At 39.1% G+C, this 18820-nt stretch overlaps 1 protein-coding gene across 2 annotated transcripts; it reads right to left on the reverse strand.

Moving 5' to 3' along the window:
* Positions 1-236: 236 nt before the first annotated feature.
* Positions 237-18415, reverse strand: RAP2A (RAP2A, member of RAS oncogene family). Of its 2 annotated transcripts, XM_075590826.1 has the most exons (3): positions 17708-18415; positions 7474-7737; positions 237-6859 (listed from the first exon to the last, which is right to left on the reverse strand). In XM_075590826.1, exons 1-2 carry the CDS (start codon positions 18019-18021, stop codon positions 7500-7502), a joined length of 552 nt encoding a protein of 183 aa, XP_075446941.1. In that variant the 5' UTR covers positions 18022-18415; the 3' UTR covers positions 237-6859; positions 7474-7499. The 2 variants fall into 2 exon arrangements, with proteins under 2 accessions (XP_075446941.1, XP_075446940.1); XM_075590825.1 differs by having other exon boundaries at positions 237-7737; positions 17708-18414.
* Between the last annotated feature and the right edge of the window lie 405 nt (positions 18416-18820).

Here is an 18820-nt window from a genome sequence, read left to right on the forward strand (position 1 = left end):
AAAATGTATCAATTAAGTTATAAGCATCCAATGTGTACTAGCTTCCCACACTCTACAGGACACTTTCCGGTGTACTTCAACGTCTCCCACATTTGTTAACATAATTCATCTAACATGGCAATTTTAGTAAACGCCATTTACTTAATGCGGTGTGACAGAAATAACACCCATCACTTAAATTTATAAAATATCAAATTGCCTCAAAAAAGGAAAAAAATACAAATCATTCAGTGAAATTTCATTAAATAAATTTATTTGTTAAAATAATTTAACTCCAAATACAACCGTCGAGTATGCATTAAGTTATGTACATGTTTTTATTACAACAGAAACATTAAAAGGTAAGCAACTGACATCTTACAAAACAATTTCATTCCCACCCCCCACCCCCAGTTGTTTTATACGTAAAATGTGTACCGGTCATACTGTATACTTACTTCAGGGAAGATCCAAAAAATAAGTGGTAAATGTATTGCAAATCAAATTATTTCATATTCTAAAATATGTGGTTTTCCAGAGATAAAACAATAAAATGTTGTATTTTCTAGGTTTAACAATAGGTTAGGTTAGCTTGTCATGCATTTCATAGGCCTTGTAATGGAAGTCTCAAAATCTAAATCAATCTTTATCAATTCATAAAGATAAAGAGCTCCCATGTCCATTAAAATGTCACAACCTACTGCAAACCAAGTCTCCAGGACCGATGAAAGGATTAAGAATGAAAAGTCATGTCAGAGCAGACAAATAATTAACATGGTTCCATGGGTTATGGCTGCCACTTGTCACAAATAGAAGCTAAAGGGGAAAATAAAATGAAAATTAAAAAAAGGGATTCATCACATACATTTTTTTTTTAGATTAGTCACAAGATCACACGGTCAGTAACTAATAACACTTGCTTTTTCTCTAACTTCATAAGGAAAATTACAGAATAACTACAGTATATATCATGATCAAATGTCTGTGGAGTAATGTGTTGCACTCTTCAGTATGCATTTGGTGTCACATTTTAGATGCTATAGGATCACTCAGAAGCCATATGATTAAAAACAGTATAATATGATGGCGTCCCCCATTTATAGTTTCTGCAGTTTAGTCCCTGAAGTGGGCATTTCGTAAAGTAACTACCACAGTGAGCAAACTTTAATTTTTCCTTCCTTACCTTAACATATTTGAAATTCTTCCTGCCTCATTGGTATTTAAAGCATCAATCCCCACCTATACAGTTTTACTTTGTTTACACAATAGGAACTGGCTGAGCTAAACAGTTTTATTTTCACCTCCGAAGGACCCTACTCCCTCTCTCCTGGGATCCGAGATTCATCAGTGTGACCACTGGTGCCAGTACTCCCCCCATGGGAAAGAATAGGACTGCCAAATCTTGCAGGACCTGCGGGGCAATAAGAAGCCACAACATAATTGGTTGTGGCTTCCTATTGGTCGACAGCCGCTCCATGTTGGAATCTCCAGGAAATGCAACAGGGCAGAAAACTAATTATCTTGGAAACCTGTGGGTCCCCACAGCTGAAAATAACACAGTTCAGGTGGCAGCCTGCTTCCAATGAGGCAAAAAAAAAAAAAAATGAATTCAGATTTAGCCGGAATTGCTTTGAGGGATTTATTAGTGTTTGACTATAGAAGCTGCCTACCATTTATGTAATACGGTCTCACTATTCTAACTACTACAACACACATTCTGGTTGAGAAAGTGAGGGAAGCATTTAAGTAATGGTATGTGTGACTAAATGACAAAGCAGACTGAACTAGAGTTCAGCAATCTAACTGGATATTCTTTGTGGAAATACAAAAAGTTACTTTTAAGCCGTTGGTTTCTGTAATTAATGTATCTTTATTACAACTTATTCAAGTTGTTCAATCAATGGGGTTATCTTTATTGGGCAGAGGGAAATGTCAGTGTTGACAGGGAGTCAGTAACCTCAATATCTTTGACTCTACCCACAGGGTACATTATCCATATTAAAGTTGCCAACCCCGCCAAAAAAAAAAACAACTCTACAAAGTTAATAGACTCGATTTAGCTTAAAAATGACATATCAAATAAAGTCATCAATTTTACAGTGTAATGCTGAAATAGAAGGTTTAAGAACAGTTTTGCACAAACAGCTACTTGTATGAATTTTGATAACTAGGAAATTAAAGAAAATGTAGCATTTAAAATAAAAAAAATTGAATCTATTTCTTGATTCGTAAAAGGGGGCGAGGGGACTTAATGAGCAAATAAGGGATATGTATACACACACACACACACACACACACACACACACACTAAATCTGGTGGCAGATATGGAGTTATCTACTATATATTTCGGGGAGAGAAAAAAAAAAGTCTGTTCGCTATGCATTTGGACACCTCGTAAGATATCGTAACCAAATTTTGTACTATGTTTCCTGCGATAAAGGAACAGGTTTTGGTCTATGTTTGGATACCTTCTATTTTTAGTTCTAGAAGTTATTACACTTTAATCAAGCAAGTCAGGGCGTTGTACTTGGTAGGCTATGTAGCTGGCACATGATATCATAATGCACATAGCCTGGTGGCAGATAAGGAGAGTTAGATAGCTATAACATTTACACACAAAGCAGATAAAGAGAGAAAGTCAGTTGGCACATGAGGAGAAAATAATGCTGGAGGATTTGCAGAAAAAAATTGAGGCTATCAAAAAAAAGGTATTAAATGGGAAGTGAGGGGGGTGGAAGAGGAGGAGGGTTAAAGGAAGAGAGGAGGGTAACGGGGTGAGAGGAGGGGGTGAGGAAAGGAGGGATGAGATTGGTTTCTTAGACTTCCCGAGCAATGCCTGGTACTTTTAGCTCGTATAGTTATAAAGTTTAGACAGAAAGCGGATAAAGAGGCATGACAGTTTATATGTGAGAAAGGAAAAATGCTGGAGAGAAGCGGAAAGTATTAATGACATAAGGTACTAAATTAAAGACGTACAGTGGAGAAAAAGAAGGAAGGGAGGGAGGGAGAGAGGAGTGGGCAGGGACGAGAGAAATTGGAGGAGGGAAAAAGAAAAGAAAGTCAGACGTGGGGAACAGAGAGAGAGAGAGAGAAAGTGGAGGAGCAGAGAAAAAAGAAAAATCGTAAAACCTGTAATTTCGCAGGTGACAGGACTGATGCGCAAAGTGAACCAGAGCACCTAGTTTAAAAAAACAAACCAAAAATAAAAAAAACCTGGAAAAACAGTGCTTTAATGCACTGTGCGATCATGTGGAACGTTTTGCCAACTTCCTACACCATGTACAGTGGCGAGAAAAAGTTTATGAACAGCAATGATACTTACAGAAATTCCATCGTTTTTCCACGATAACCTTCTCGAATCAAAACCTCTCGAATCAAAACCAGTCTTTTTTAAATATTCAATAGGTTTTATATTAACCAATTCCATGTCAACAATGAGTAATTAAAAGTCAGGGTATGTGGGAAAAAAAAGTGAAGCCCTAGTTTTATCAGTTAAATTAGAAGGAGATAATTAGAATCAGGTGTTTACATAATTAGGTAGATCAGGCTTGCTCCAACCCTCGAGGGCTGCAAAGAGGCCAGGTTTTCAGGATATCCCTACTTCAGTACAGCTGGTTCAATTAGTGGCTCAGTCATACCATAGGGTAGATCTCAGGTCGAATTTCAGGGGGCTCACCCTATATAAAAAAGGTCAGAAACTTAAAGTTTGGTCTTCACCATACAGGTGTGTGAAATCAAGTCATGTCACAATCAAAATAAATCTTTGAGAATTGCAGAAAAGCAGTTATTGATGCTCATCAGTCTAGAAAAGGGTTACAAAACTATTTCTAGGGATCGGGGCTCCACCAATCCCGTCAGACAAATGGAGAAAGTTCAAAACCACAGTCACTCTACCCAGGAGCGGTCGTCCTACCAAAATCTCTCCTAGAACAAAACAGCAAATTATCCAGACAGTCACAAAAAACCCCAGAGTAAGTTTCAAGGATCTGGAGGCCACTCGCGCTTTGGCTAATGTGAGTGTTGATGACAACTATCAGAAAAAGACTGAACAAGAATGGTGTTCATGAAAGGATCAGGAGACCACTGCTCCCTAAAAAGAACATTGCTGCTGTCTGAAGTACACCAAAAAGCATATAGATGATCCACAACACTTCTGGAACAATGTTTTCTGGACAGGCGAGTCAAAGATAGAACTTTTTGGCCTTAATGAGAAACGTTATGTTTGGTGAAAACCAAATCTACGTTCGAACAGAAGATCCTCATCCCAAGCGCCAAGCATGGTGGTAGGGGTATGGTGGTTTGGGGCTTCTTTGCTGCCTCAGGACCTGGTTGGCTTGTCATCATTGACATAACCATGAATTCTGCATTGTGTCAGAAGATTCTAGGAGGAGAATGTCAGGCCATCCATCTGTGAGCTGAAGCCAAAAGCGGGTAATGCAGCAAGACATTGATCCTAAACATACAAGCAGATCTACAAAATAATGGCTGCAGAAGAAGACAATCCACATTTTAGAATGGGCTAGTCAACGCACGGACCGACACCCTATTGAAATGTGGTGGTAGGACATGAAGTGGAGCTGTCCATGCAAGGAAGCCCTTAAAAGTCACTGAGTTGAAGCAGTTCTGTAAGGAGGAATAAGCCAAAATTCCTCAAAAACCAATGTTAGAGACTGACCAAGTAAGCATTTCCTGTAACTGCTGAAGTCATTGCTGCTCAAGGAGTACTAAACCTAAAAAGGTTCACATACTTTTTCACACATGGATATTGAAAGTTGAATCATTTGTGGATAAATAAATGTTGAAAAAGTATCATGTTTGTGTCATTTGTTTGATCAGGTTATCTTGATCTATTATCAGGACTTAGATTAAGATCTAACAACATTTTAGGTTTTAAATATGAGAAAATCCTAAGTGGTTCACAAACCTTTTCTTGTCAGGGTAAATCAATGACAACTTCAATGTAATGTCAAAATAAATGTAGTCCTGATCAAAGTTAGAATAATATTTTGCTTGTAAATTTGAATGTAAAAAAGGCTGCTCAAATTAATCTGTTTGAGAAAAAAAAAAATCTGAAAAATCGACAATTAAAAATTGAGTGTCACAACACTTAAATGAATATTTTACAACCGATTTTGGTACAAATGGAAGATATTCAGTATCCAGACAGATGTGGCTTCAAGATATTTCAACTCATATTCCATAACATTTTAAAAACAGATTTAAATTACATACTTATTTTATATCAATCATTTGGACACAGGTATACTTTCGGCAGGGATTCTTGATTTTATAATTTTACACATTAGCACTTTTAAGATACTGTACCTTTTTGCTTTTTAACCAAGTTTATAAAGCATCTAAAAACAATTACTGAATTTTAAACTGGGGTTCTTTAGAAAGTGCCCATATTTGTTAGGTGTGTTCATTAAAATAGTTTATAGGAACCCCTTTATGGCTGTAGTCACTGTATAAAATTGGTTATGAAAAGACTGAGCTCATTTTACAAACTACAATTTAGGTGCTCTGTGGAATTTTCAGCTTGCTGTGAATTTGCTTAAAAATGGGCTCAGGTCATTGATTTAACAACTAAACCATCTTTAACGGTCGCTTGTTCTTACAGCTACACGAGGCACTTGGCTTAATGACACAGAGTACCGTCTTCAATTTTATATCTTCACTGAAAAAAACAAGGTGTCAATGGGCCGCCAGTGAGAAATGAAAGAGCAGTAGCCTCACTAGGCTATAAGAGTTGAGGGAAATGTCCAGATGAGAAAATGGGAGCAGAAGCTTCTATCATTACAAAACACCCTGTACTTATCTAAAAAGACCTATGGTACATAGTGGAATTTGTAATAACACCTACACATACAGTACACTATATTAAAAAATATAAAATAAACGGGCAAGGGAAATAGATGTATCAAGACAAAATAAGGTTCAAATAAAAGGCATCACTTGAGTTGTCGGGATAGCACAAGGAATTCCTTCTGAAAGGCAAAAAAATTCTTAAGACATAAAATGAAATGTTAAAATTCTGAGTTACTGTTTCAATTAAAACATACAATTCACTTCCCTAAGCAGTTATTACCTGAATCCACTTATGCTTTGTATAACACATTTTTAATAAGTTCTATCCGGTAGTCACAGTAAAGCTACCTCTTGGGCACATTTCAGTGAACACAGTTTATGCTGTGGAGCAAAGACAAAAAACCTTAGCCCAGATACAATTATTTTAGCCAGTATACGTATTTACTGTATATTCACACAGCTTTGCTCACTCCCACATAAAATGAAAAACGTATTCTGACAATCCAATATTTTAGAAAGCCAATTAAAATGTTGCATTCAATGGGCATGTTTTTTTTTTTTTTTTTTTCCATAAGACTATTTGTGAAATTATGCTTCAAACTGTAAATCCATAGAATTTTGTTTCAGACTATATTAAGCATACAACTTGCATTTGTGCACCATTGCCCATGCAAATGATAAATACTCAAGTACAATCAAAATTAAATGTCAGAGCTTCAGCACCTTATCATGGCAACATACAGTACACTTCAAAATAACCAGTTTGAGCATCAGGAAGAAGTCCAGATTTCTTAATGTTTAATTTGCTCCTTTGAAAACATGTTATCTTGTTATAAGAAATATAAATGAGCCAAGAACATTGGGAAAGTTGACGGAGTTTCAGAAGTGTAGTTGTCCATGTTCTTTTGTAAACCTACATAAAAATGCAGAATGTTTGATTTCTCTAATGTCATCAGGATGCAACATGGCTTCAATTTCCAACTCGATTGTTCATGCGTGTATTAAAATGCTCATCTCTTCATCATGTATTCCCACAAGCTGTGCGCTTCTCTAGTTGCTTCCTTTTTCTCCCTATGTGGTAGACATTTCTTTCTTATTTGAGGGTCACAATATTTTCTAAAACTGTATAGGAGGTTACAATTTTGCACAAGGGTAATGCAAAACACAAAAAGGACTCCTCTGAGGCAAGATTTGTATCTATTTGCCCATATGGCTGCTAGTTTCTTTAAAATAATACTAAAATAAAAATGCAAGGGCATTTTTTTTTTTAAATAATCAGCCAAAACCACCAGGACAATTTCTATGTTTCTATGATAAGTCTTCAGGTCAACTTCTCCTTGTTCGTTGCACAAATTATAGTTTCAGATAGTCTGAAAATGTTACGTGTGTGTGTATGTGCTCTGATGTTTTAAATATGTGAAACACAATTGCTGTGGCGGACTGTCATGAAAACCAAATTTCACAATTTACACTTTAGCGATCTGGATTGAACTTCAGATTTAAGAATGAAAGGGCAAGTTATGTGAATTAAATGCACATTATTATTCACCATGATGCTCAATACTTTCTCAATGATTTACTCGCAAAGCTTTGCCTTCGATGAAACACATTAAAAAAAAAAAAAAAGCGCCACAGGTTTTTTCCTTTACCATTGGTGCAAAAAACAAAAACAAAAAAGAGTCTACCTAGATTGTTTTTTTACATGTGAATGCTATTGTATATTGCACGCAGAACAGCACGGGTCATCTTTATCTGGCTGAGCTGCATAGTTCATTTGTCTCACAATTTCTGCAAACAGCTCATCCACCATCGTTTTGCTTTTAGCAGAGGTTTCCATGAAAGGACATCCCCAATCTTCTGCCAAGGTGCGGCCTTCGTTTGAGGACACTTCCCGTTCACTTTCCAGGTCAACTTTGTTGCCAACCAAGATCACTGGCACCTTTTCATATCTACAAGCAGAATAAAAAAAAAAATTAAAAAAAGAAAGTGTACATTAAAATGCACATTTCCAAAACATAGCCATTTGTTATCCTTAATCAAGGCTCAGGGTTTTATTTAATCTTTGTAAATTACTACAGTAATGCTTGTGGCTTACAACAACACTGTACAATTATAAAGGGAAGAACTCCCACATATTACAAAACAAGCAAAACCTTTAATTTACACAAGGTACATGTCACCAGGAAAGAGTGACCACACTCCAGAGCCAGCAGAAAAAAGGGGCACAGCACAACTATAAATACAGACTGTCTTGGCTCTCTTGTACAAAATCACAACCCATTTAACTGTTAATCAATTTGCCTTCACTGTGAAGGAATCATAATTGTAATACTGGATAAAACACAATCAAATATCAAGTAACAGGTATCAGTTGCCTACATCTCACCAATCCATCAACCTCTGGTTATACAGTACAGTACTCATAAATGACATATGTATGAAATAGCGGATGTATGAGATGTGAGGAACCGATAAATGTATCCATAAAAAATAAATAAATCTATTTTATTTTTTATGTATAAAACCCCACCATAAATAGTGACACTACAGTACAAAAACCATAGGAAAGGATCTATCCATACATCCCTATAAAAAGACTTTGAAAACAATATATTAGTTCATTCCCTTAAAGGCCACACAATCAAGTTAAAAAAATCCATTGGGATTCTTTTTGTAGGGGTATACTTTCCCTGACCCACACCTCTTAAGGGGGCCGACCCAATCTATAATCTGGTATCTCAATTGGCAGACTTACTTCATCTCTAAAAAAAATTGATTCAATTTTTTCTTGAGATGCAGGTATTATCCCTTCAGATCAATCTCAGAAACAGAAAGGAAAAAAATAGTTCAATAGTTCAGATGGGACTGAATAAAAAAGGTACTTTCAGGAAGGATAATACCTGCATCCCAAGAGAAAATCAAATCCACCTGAAAGATTGCCACGATGGGTTTTTCCTAAATCTGATATAGAGAATGTGAGTGTGGATCCATAAGCTGTACCCACACAAACAAACATTGTGTTACAAACAATTGTATACCATTGTGTTTTGTATTCCTCTTGTTTTCGGTTTCTGTACTCCCCAAGTTTCTGAAGATTGCTATGTTTGGAAGAATTTCGGAACTGAAAATTGTTTAAGAGCTGTATTCTATTTTAGATTTTCACTTTATTGCACTGAACACTGTGAAAATTACTTTAACATTTCAATGTATTAATCACTGCACAGTATTTTATATGCCCTTGATTGGAGATTAGTAATTGTATCCACTTTTTATTAACTCACAATTCATTCACTTTGCAATGGCACCAAGTACCACTGACATTTGTTTTCACTTAGCCAGGAGCACCCTTCTTTTTTGGGTTTATTTTACATTTATGGCATCATATATGTATCTGCAATTAGGTGAATAGATTGGTATTTTGTGACCGATATAACTGCGGGGCAGACAAGGAATGAAAAAAGCTAAATCAGTAAATATTCCAAACCAAAGCTTCTTTTAAAATTATTTTACTTTTTTTTTTAAATGCTCCTAAAATAGCTTTAGCCAGATTATTCAACATAGTTTCCTAATAGCCCACCCCCACACCCCTCCCCTGTGAATTGACCAAATACTACATTTACTTCTTCATTCATGTGTACTGTATGTTGACGACATACATATGAATAATTCCAAAAAGGATTACAAAATAACATGGGCTCTCATTTCTGGGCACAAATATGGCGTAACAAATAGGCACACTATTCTAAAATATAAACCATTATAAAAGGACTAGTGCTATAGTGAATTTATTCTCTCACATTTGGTATAAAAGATCACATTGCTTTTTGATAACCCAAGGCAAAAAATAAAATCTAAATCATTCATTACAATTAGAATTCAAGGTTTTTTTTTCTTCTTCTAAGCAACCACTATAAAATCGCCCACAAATAGGACATCTATAAAAGGATATATATCATCAATTGTCATTTGTTTATAGAACTGTAGAAGAGAGCACCCATACCGCACTCTAACTGGAGGGATCTTTGCAAGTGTTAACCATTTAGATTCTTTAAATATGTTTGATGTTTGCTTTGGTACAAAAGTTTGCAACAAGTTTGTTCAAGTGTTAAGTCAACGGGCATTGCATGTTTGATCAATTTAGGTTTTGTTTTTAATTGAGCTTCAAGAACAACAGTAAAGTCACAGAGCTGCTTTTTTTTGCCAAGTTGAACATTTTGGGTAGCGTCACTAACTTTTGGGGCCAATCATTTGATTGAAACAGTGGTGAAGAGTATCTTGGTTTGAACATCACTGACAAAAATAACTAAATGTGCCATCTTCTAAAACTAAAAAAGGCACGCAAATACTGCCATTGTTGTCTTTATAACCAATATGATTAATGAGGAAGAATGTCATAGTATTGCAATACACTACTCTAAAACTGGGAGAGAATCTCAAGTCAAGAACATAAGGAAAAAAAAGAAAAAAATTACAAAAATATTATAGAACCTGCATCACTGAGGTTTATTACAGCAAACTGCTTTGGCCGAAATGTACAGACATCTATTTGTAGTTATAGTTGGCATGGATATGAATCCATCAATTTAATTAGTGGTTATGTGCTATTGTATTTCTAATGTCTTTTTAACATTGTGTCTCCAATTGTATCATTAGGCCTACTGCAGAAAATGTATATTGAAAAAATAATAGTAGGAATGTGATAAGCTAAAAGCATTTTGTTGAGGTTTGTGCCAACTGTGAAATGTCCAATTGTTTTTCTATATACTGCTGTCCTTGTAGGTCTTCCAATGCACTAGTTAGACTGTAAGCTCTTTGGGGCAGACATTGCGCAATGTTTGCCTTTAGGTATTACTATGCACTTATTTGTATATGACTCGTAGATTATCTCTGATATGTACTACATACATGGTTCGTGCTATATGAATCATAGAATACAATTCCAATAGGGCATGGGATGTGGGCCCTAAAATAGAACTTCATAAAATGAAAGTAACAAAATAAAATTGTGTTTAAAGGACTTTCTAAAAACAAGACCAAAAAAAAAAAAAAAAGAAGTTGAGAAGATAATGAAATTTTCTCCAAATTTAAAGTTGATGAGTCAAGTTGATCTCAGCTGAGCAAGATATTCTTTCAATATAAAATCATTTCTAAATGAATAGTAACATATTTAAGAGATTTCGTAAAACCATATACTGTATAATGAAAATGCAAATGGCACCGATAGTAGAGGGGAAAAATATATCACTATAATGCAGCTTGCATTACAAAACAGGTCTTTGCGATACTATCAATTTTTAATGTTCAAAAGAAAGCCTTTGGTTCAAATTAGCAAAAATAAACAAATCAAAAGAAAATTGTATTTTTAGTGTGGTGTGCTACTGAATAAATAGTTTTTTCTTCTATAGATTCTGTTTGAATGATTTAATATTTAAAAAGGTTTTGAAAAAAATAAAAATGAACAGTGAAAATGCATATAAGCAATGCCAATAATCAGTGTTCCCGACTTTCTGCCTATAGACTAGCAGTGGGGAGGCACCTGAGGGAGAGGACTCAGCGGCAGAGGCGTTCCTGTCACTTCTGGTGCCGACCCATAAAGTCCCTGGGAAGATGTTTGCCAGTATCAGCGACAGAGAGGGTGAAGAGGGAGGTACTGTAGCTAGACAATAAAATAATCAAAAAGGCCAAATACGCTATATGTAGAACCCGGCTATAAAGAAACAAAAAACACCTGAGACTTCATTTATTTATGAACTCTGTGCCTCTATTCCCTTAAACTCAATATGACTGAAAATGAGCTGCTAATCTTTTCAGCAAAGTGGGAACATATATATTGCACAGTGCCATCTATTTATACCCCAAGCATGGCTGCTTCACGACCTTTGTAATTGCTCAACATGCTGTTATTCCTTCAGCATTGTAAAAGCCAACACTTAGTTCTCTTTTCCCCCCATTAAACATATCCCAAGCTATGCATGCTCAACAGCTATATTTTTTTGCAAATTGTACCACTTTGGGTTTTAGAAATATTCTTTTAGGACTGTTTTATATCCATCTGAATCACTGTCAAATGCTCCAGTGCCATTGCCACTTTTCTAATAAAATGCCTTGTAACTGGGCCAAAATCACGGAAACTTTGGACTATCGCATATATACCTCACATAAAAGGGATGTGTAATTTGCTTCTTTAGAATTATTCCAGCACCCTTAAAGCAACAATACTACTTCTTATCTGTATGCTATGAAAGATGTTTTCCAGGGCCACTGAATTCATGCCAATCCGTTTTACCAATGTCAAAATCACTTCAAATCTAGTGGTAATTTTTGTTTGAAGAATCACAAACAGTGCTACCAATGAATGAAACTAGTGTAAACATCGCTTATTTCTCATAGCAACTTTAAAAGTTTATCAAATTTAGAAAGACTTGACTGATTTTTCAGAAAGCGTCAATCGCCTTCATCAAGCCTATTAAAACAGGTCACTACCATTCACTTAGGTCCTAGGAGGGTCTTCATCTTTACGGGATCCATAATGGCAGCAATATGTATTATATGTTCTGTGAATACTATTGATATGCTTTTTGGAGTTAGGGAGGTTCAGGTGCAAATTGGAAAAAGATAAAAGATGCAAATTAAATATATGCTGGTACGCGAGACAGAACCCATAATCCTCTCCATTGTCCATCCTTTCTATCACATATCTCTAGCTCTGATCTCCAATTTTGTAGCAGCACAGTTCAAATTCTAAATCTTAAAGAGGCTGGTTTAACTTAAGTGGGGATACTTGCCGGAGAACAGCCTGAACAGCGGCTTTGTTGGCTATAGTACTACACTCTAGTCAGGGGTGAGCAAACTTTTTATGCCGAACCCCCCCTTTTCATCCATGAAATTTCTCAGGCCCCCCCTGCCTGATGTAATTAAAATCACATGACGTCAGCGCACGTGAGCTGGTTCAGCCGATGAGGGCGAACCAGCTTTGTGATGCGTCCGTCACACGTCTACAATCTCCTGCAGCCAAGTTCACAAATAGCTTGGGCTGCAGGCATGCGCGCAGACAGTATACTAGTATTGGATCACTGTTTATTTTATCGTTTATGCACCAGAAAAAAAACATATTACCAGATGCCAGCAAAGGCAATCCATTTGAGTGGGCATTCATCCACCTCTTTGCTTCATCCCTTCCCTCCCCCCCCTGCTTCCCCCCCCTTCCTTTTTTCCTTCTCCCATTTGCTTTCCCCAGTGTCATCCACTCCTACCTACCAGTTGTATGTATTATTTATTCCCGTTTTAAATGTTGCCCAGGGATCAGGGACCCCCATAACCAAACTCAAGGGGGGTACTGATGAATCTCCCCTGCTGATCTATACTCCCAAGTGACCCCCCCTGACCCAAAGAATAACCCTCAGCCCCCCCAAAACTCATCCTCCCAAGCCCCTCAATTCTGCCATCTCTGTTTGACCTTCATCCCTTCGTTAAGCCATTGTCTCTCCCTCCAGCCAGTGTATCTCTGTCAACTCCCCTAATCTCTCTCACCTTCCCCCAATCTCTCTCACCTTCCCCCAGTGTCTCTCTCGCTCACCTATCCCGTGTCTCTCACGCCTTACCCCAGTGTCGCTCTCGCCTTCCCCCCAGTGTCTCTCTCTCTCTCCATGTCTCTCCTCCCACCTCTCCATGTCTCTCTCTCCCCCCAATGTCTCACCTCTCCATGTCTCTCTCCCCCTCCCCCCAATATGTCTCCCACCTCTCCCCCTCCCCCAATGTCTCCCACCTCTCCATGTCTCTCTTTCTCTCCCCCTCCCCCCAATATGTCTACACACACACTTTCACCTGGGAGGGAGTATTAAGCCTGCTCCAGTCCCCCATGTGCGACTGAAAACTGGGACAGAAGGAGGAGGGGCTGTGTGCAGGGAAGGCCCTGCACCCGCTGCAAGATGACATCACACAGAAGCAGCAGCACTGAGCTTGGCCACCCGTGCACAGCTCTGCCCGCCCCCAGGCTTCCATGCACGCAGCCTGCGCCCCCTAGTTTGCGCACCGCTGCCTAGATTATTTTGGAATACCAACTGGCTTGTTTATGATAAATGTTTAAAAAGGTGGAAGGGGGAGGGGGAAGAGAGGAGGGACTACAGATGAATAAAAAGGTCCTAAAGTTAATGAATGACCAAAAATAGGAGTTATTTTTCTATCGGTACACAGAGCTGGGCAATTCAAAAAAAGTGTTTTATTGGCCAGAAATTTTTTTTATTTACTTTAATCCCACCCATTTGCTTTCCTGACCAAAAATAGTCTGGTACTTACATTAACCGAATTGTATATTTTCTATAAAAATGTCATAGCAGACATTAGGCAGAAAACATGCTATATACAGTAAAAGCTTTGTTATCTGGCATTTTGCCAACTTGCAAGCTTCAGTCTTCGTAATTTCTGATGTATCCCTATACAAATTTTCAAGGTAGTAACCGGAACCCATGCCAAAGCTATCCGGCACGTCCACATCGCTCATATTTTCGAGTGCAGTCAGATATTTTTCAACAGCTTTATCTAGTATTACTAGATTGGCGACTATACGTATACTATTTTATACGTTATAATGTATTGTAATTCTTTGAAAGTGCTTTTTAAGCAAATTCAATTTCACGTTTCTATTTATTGGTATCAGGGTCCCAACAGGGGGGGTTTGCTGGGGTTGGCGTCCCGGGCCCGGTGAGTCGGGGGCCTGAGCACCCTGCACAACAGTCAGGGCCGCCAAGAGGGGGGGGGGGGGACAAAAGATAATTACTGCCGGTTGCAGCCGGGCCCCGGCTCTGCATCAGATGCTGGCCTTCCTGTCTCAGCCTGTCAGCGCGCCTCAGCCGCCGGTGCGCGCTGACTGGAAGCTCGGCGTGGGACACAGAGTGAAGAGGCCTGCATCTGATGGCCGGACCCCAACTCTCCGCTGGAACCCGCAGCCACCAGTCCCAACCACCCCCAAGGCATGTCTACTTTTTTATATATGTATTGGGGGGAGCAGGGTCTTTTTATATGCATTGGGGGAGTGGGTCTTTTTACATGCATTAGGGGGTGGGGTCTTTTATATTTATTTGTTGTTGGTTTTTTTATATGTATTGGGGAATTTTTATATGGGTTGTTTTTTTTTTTATATGTATTGGGCTGGGTTGGTTTTTTTTTATATGATGTGTGTATACGTACATATATATGTATTTTTTTAATATGTATTGGGTAGGTGGGTTTTTTGTATGCATTTGGGGGTGTGGGTGAGGTTGTATATATTTGGGGGTGGGGACTTTTTTTGTATGTATTTGGGGTGGGAAGTTTTTTGGTATATATCTTGTGGGGGTATTGTTAGGGGGGGAATGAGTGAGCTTGGGGTAGTTGACGGGAGAGGAGAGAGGGGGTGAATGAGGAAAAGAGTGAGTAAGAGTGAGACGCAGGGAAGAGAAATACAGTACATGGGATCCGTGAGAGTGGGCGATATGGAAGGTAGATAAATACATGGGAAAGTGGGGGGGGGGGGGGGAGAAGAGAGGGGCTTCGTGAGGTGTAAAATGGGGGGGGGGGGAGGGGGGCGGCTCACAATACCGCCGACACAGGGGGGCTGCTTCACGTTTGTCCTGGGCCACACGATTTCTGTTGGCGGCCCTGATTGGGATGGTATATTATGGTCATTTTTAAATTACAATTCTTAATGTTGGCAACATACCAGCATTTGGTATAAAAATAATTTGACCAACTGCAGCAAAATCATTGGTTGACTAGGTTTTTTCACCTTATGTACCAAGACCATATCCAACATCTGTTGATTGTTATTATGGTTTGCTTGTTATGAATTACAGTTTTAACTAGAGCCCTAGATGGCAGCTGAAGCACACATTTTCATACAATACAGAATGCTGGTCAATCTCAAGGGCAATTTCTTATGGATTTTAAAAGCAAAATTGATGCCAATAACATCTGCTTTTAGGTCTACAGAAACCAATGTCGGGATTCCCTTGATAAAACTAGACTCTTTCCCTAAAGAGTTGCTCTTCTCCTAATGAAAAACGTTTTAACGGGCATGTTATCATCGAAGAGTTCATGTTTAAAAAAAAAACCACAAACTTCACTTTCATTTATAAATAAAAGGGTCAAAAGAAAGTAAAATACACTGTCATAACATACATTTTATAAGCACACCAATATTAACTGGAACCTCATGAGTAACACTGTAGACCAGAAGTCTATTTACATATCTTTATCCAAACTATGTTACACTATTTTCCTAATATTTCTACTTTATTTTTTAAAGATCTTGACTGTGATAAGAATTGGTCAAAATGTAAACTTCAGTGCTTTTTTCAAGCAGTGTTTTGTGGGTTATATGATAAAGGTTAATAGTAACTTTTAGTGACTGATCACATTTACTAGAAATCATTGAACAAGTACCCCCACCCCCCCAGTATCATTTTCTAAGGAAAAATAAAATACACAGAAAAGCATAGCACGCTGCTCTAACAACCTAATCAGCCTTTAGATTTGAGGTCTCCAAAAGTCATGTGCGAGTAGATCTGAAAAATGGCACCACTGATCAAGCATCAAAAAACTGTCAGCTTTCAATTAATCTACTACACCAATGTGACGAAAGCCTTGATTTAAAAAAAAGCAAATGAAGAATTGCCAAAGGGGCAGGAGAGCTTTTAGCATGAAGGCCCCGCAAGCTTTATTTTGGCACCATACTGCAAAAACAAGCATTTCTATTTTAAAAATACTATACTGTACTAAAATCTAAGGCAACATGTATGAGTGATTGAGTCAATTGGCCACACCTGGGAAAGAATTAGCTGCCACTGTCACTGAAAAACATTAACACAACGCATATCCTTTTAAGAATATTATGAAATGTTGTAATTTTGGCCAGCTCATGTGAGCCAGATAGGAAAAGCCCAAACCAAGATCTCTCCCTACTTTATACTGTACATCACATCTGAAGGGTGACATATGATGCTGTTTTTGAAGCTTGCCAAACACAGTAGTCTAATACTACCCAGGATCTGCAAGGATTATCTTAAAATGTTAAGCTATTTTGAGCAAATATGTCTAATATAGTTTATACAAACCAATAAATATAGAGAAAGTCTCAATCAATCATCAACAATGTTATAGAAGAATACAGACACCACATTAGAAAAATGCAAAAAAAGTTGTATTCATTCATTTTACAGAAAGAGAAACACACACACAAAAAAAGGGACCATATATCTTATCTTAATGCATATAATCAAAAAGACTCAATTATTTTTTCTAATATGTATTCTTTTAAACATACTTTTGTATGTATGAAGTGTAAGAAAAAAAACGGTGGTTAAACACCTTTTTTTCAAATGATATAATTATTTGCCACCTGGATCTCGTGACCATACCCGAGTAGTAACGCAACAATTCTTAATGCTACACAAGATAGTGACAGTTACACACCACAACAGTATTGGTGCAACCAAATAAGTCCACCACATTGGTACTGCACCACTCACACTGCTGCCATTATTTAAAAAAAAAAAAGTGTTACACTGCATATAAAATCTACCTTTTGCTTCACTACACATTATATGTTTTCAAGTGGTAGCAAGATGAACGAGACATCTAAAAATGCTAATAAGTGACAGCAATAACAAAATTATCTGAAGGACTCAATACCCTGTAGTTTTTCATTAGTGTTTGCCCCCATCAACAGCCACGCTCAATGTTTGCCCCTTCCATGGGAATGGGGTTGTTAAACCTACCACCACAGAAATTGCCACCACCCCGGGTCATTAATGGTTTTGCTGCACAGCACACCAAGTTAAAGCCCTTTGCCCACCATGCCCCAGATTGATAACCCCACTGCAGGGGCACTGGCTCTCCCTGCGGGTGGCACCCCCTCCTCCTCCTCCCCAGGCTGCTGCTCGCCTTTTGACGCGGATGATCTGGTCCCTCATGGGCCTGATGTCCTGGAAGCTCTGCTGGTTCACCATGCTGTACACCAGGATGAAGCCCTGGCCGTTCTTGATGTACAGGTCCCGCATTGAGGCGAACTGCTCGGTGCCGGCCGTGTCCAGGATCTCCAGCACGGAGGGGGACGAGTCCACCTCGATCTCCTTGCGGTAGAAGTCCTCGATGGTCGGGTCGTACTTCTCGATGAAGGTGCCGGTGACGAACTGCACGGTCAGGGCCGACTTCCCGACTCCGCCGCTCCCCAAGACGACCACTTTGTACTCGCGCATCGTCGTCCCCCCTCCGGCGGCATGCAACCCCCCACCACCGCCCGCCCCGCTCTCCTCACAGCGCGGCGGCGCCTCTCCGCCTCCTCCTCCACCGCCGCCCCTCTCCAGCGGCTTCCCGAGGCATGGGAGAGAGGCCGGTGCCCGGTGTTCTCCCCCTCTCTCTCTCCTCCGCTGCGCTCGCGGCCCTTTAACCACTACGGCTCCGGTGTCTCTTGCCTGCCGGCCAGTCTCGCGATCCTCCCCCCCGCTACCAACCGCCTGCCACAGACCACGCCCCCCTCGTCATCGCTCATCTTTCATTCCTTCGCTATTGGTCCCACTTTCCTGTCGCCTTGGCAACGAGCGGGTCCTGCCTTCTGTCTAAACTTCAGGGGGGGAGAAGCGCACGCGCACGAGAGCCTGGCGACACAGGGCAGCCGACCTCCTCCAGTAACAACGCCTTCTGCAGCGCAGCCAATAAGAAAGTGACAGGACCACGTGACGGAAAAGACAGGGACCAACCCGAGCTTACCCCTGCCCTGAATACACATCACAGTGTATATATGTGTATCTTTATTTATATAGCGCTTTACCACAGTGTGTTTGTGTGTGTGTGTGTGTGTGTGTGTGTGTGTGTGTGTGTGTGTGTGTGTGTGTGTGTGTGTGTGTGTGTGTGTGTGTGTATATATATATATTTCTAACGTGAATGTTAAAAGTGATCTTTTTATTTGTGTAGCCCTGTTTCCCCCACCCCTAAGTGAGATCAGGGGGGTGGCTGTAAATAGCTAGTGTGCTGCCCTTTACCTGTTGGCTCGCAGGA

Source organism: Ascaphus truei, chromosome 3, assembly GCF_040206685.1.
Source record: "Ascaphus truei isolate aAscTru1 chromosome 3, aAscTru1.hap1, whole genome shotgun sequence".
Lineage (NCBI taxonomy): Eukaryota > Metazoa > Chordata > Amphibia > Anura > Ascaphidae > Ascaphus > Ascaphus truei.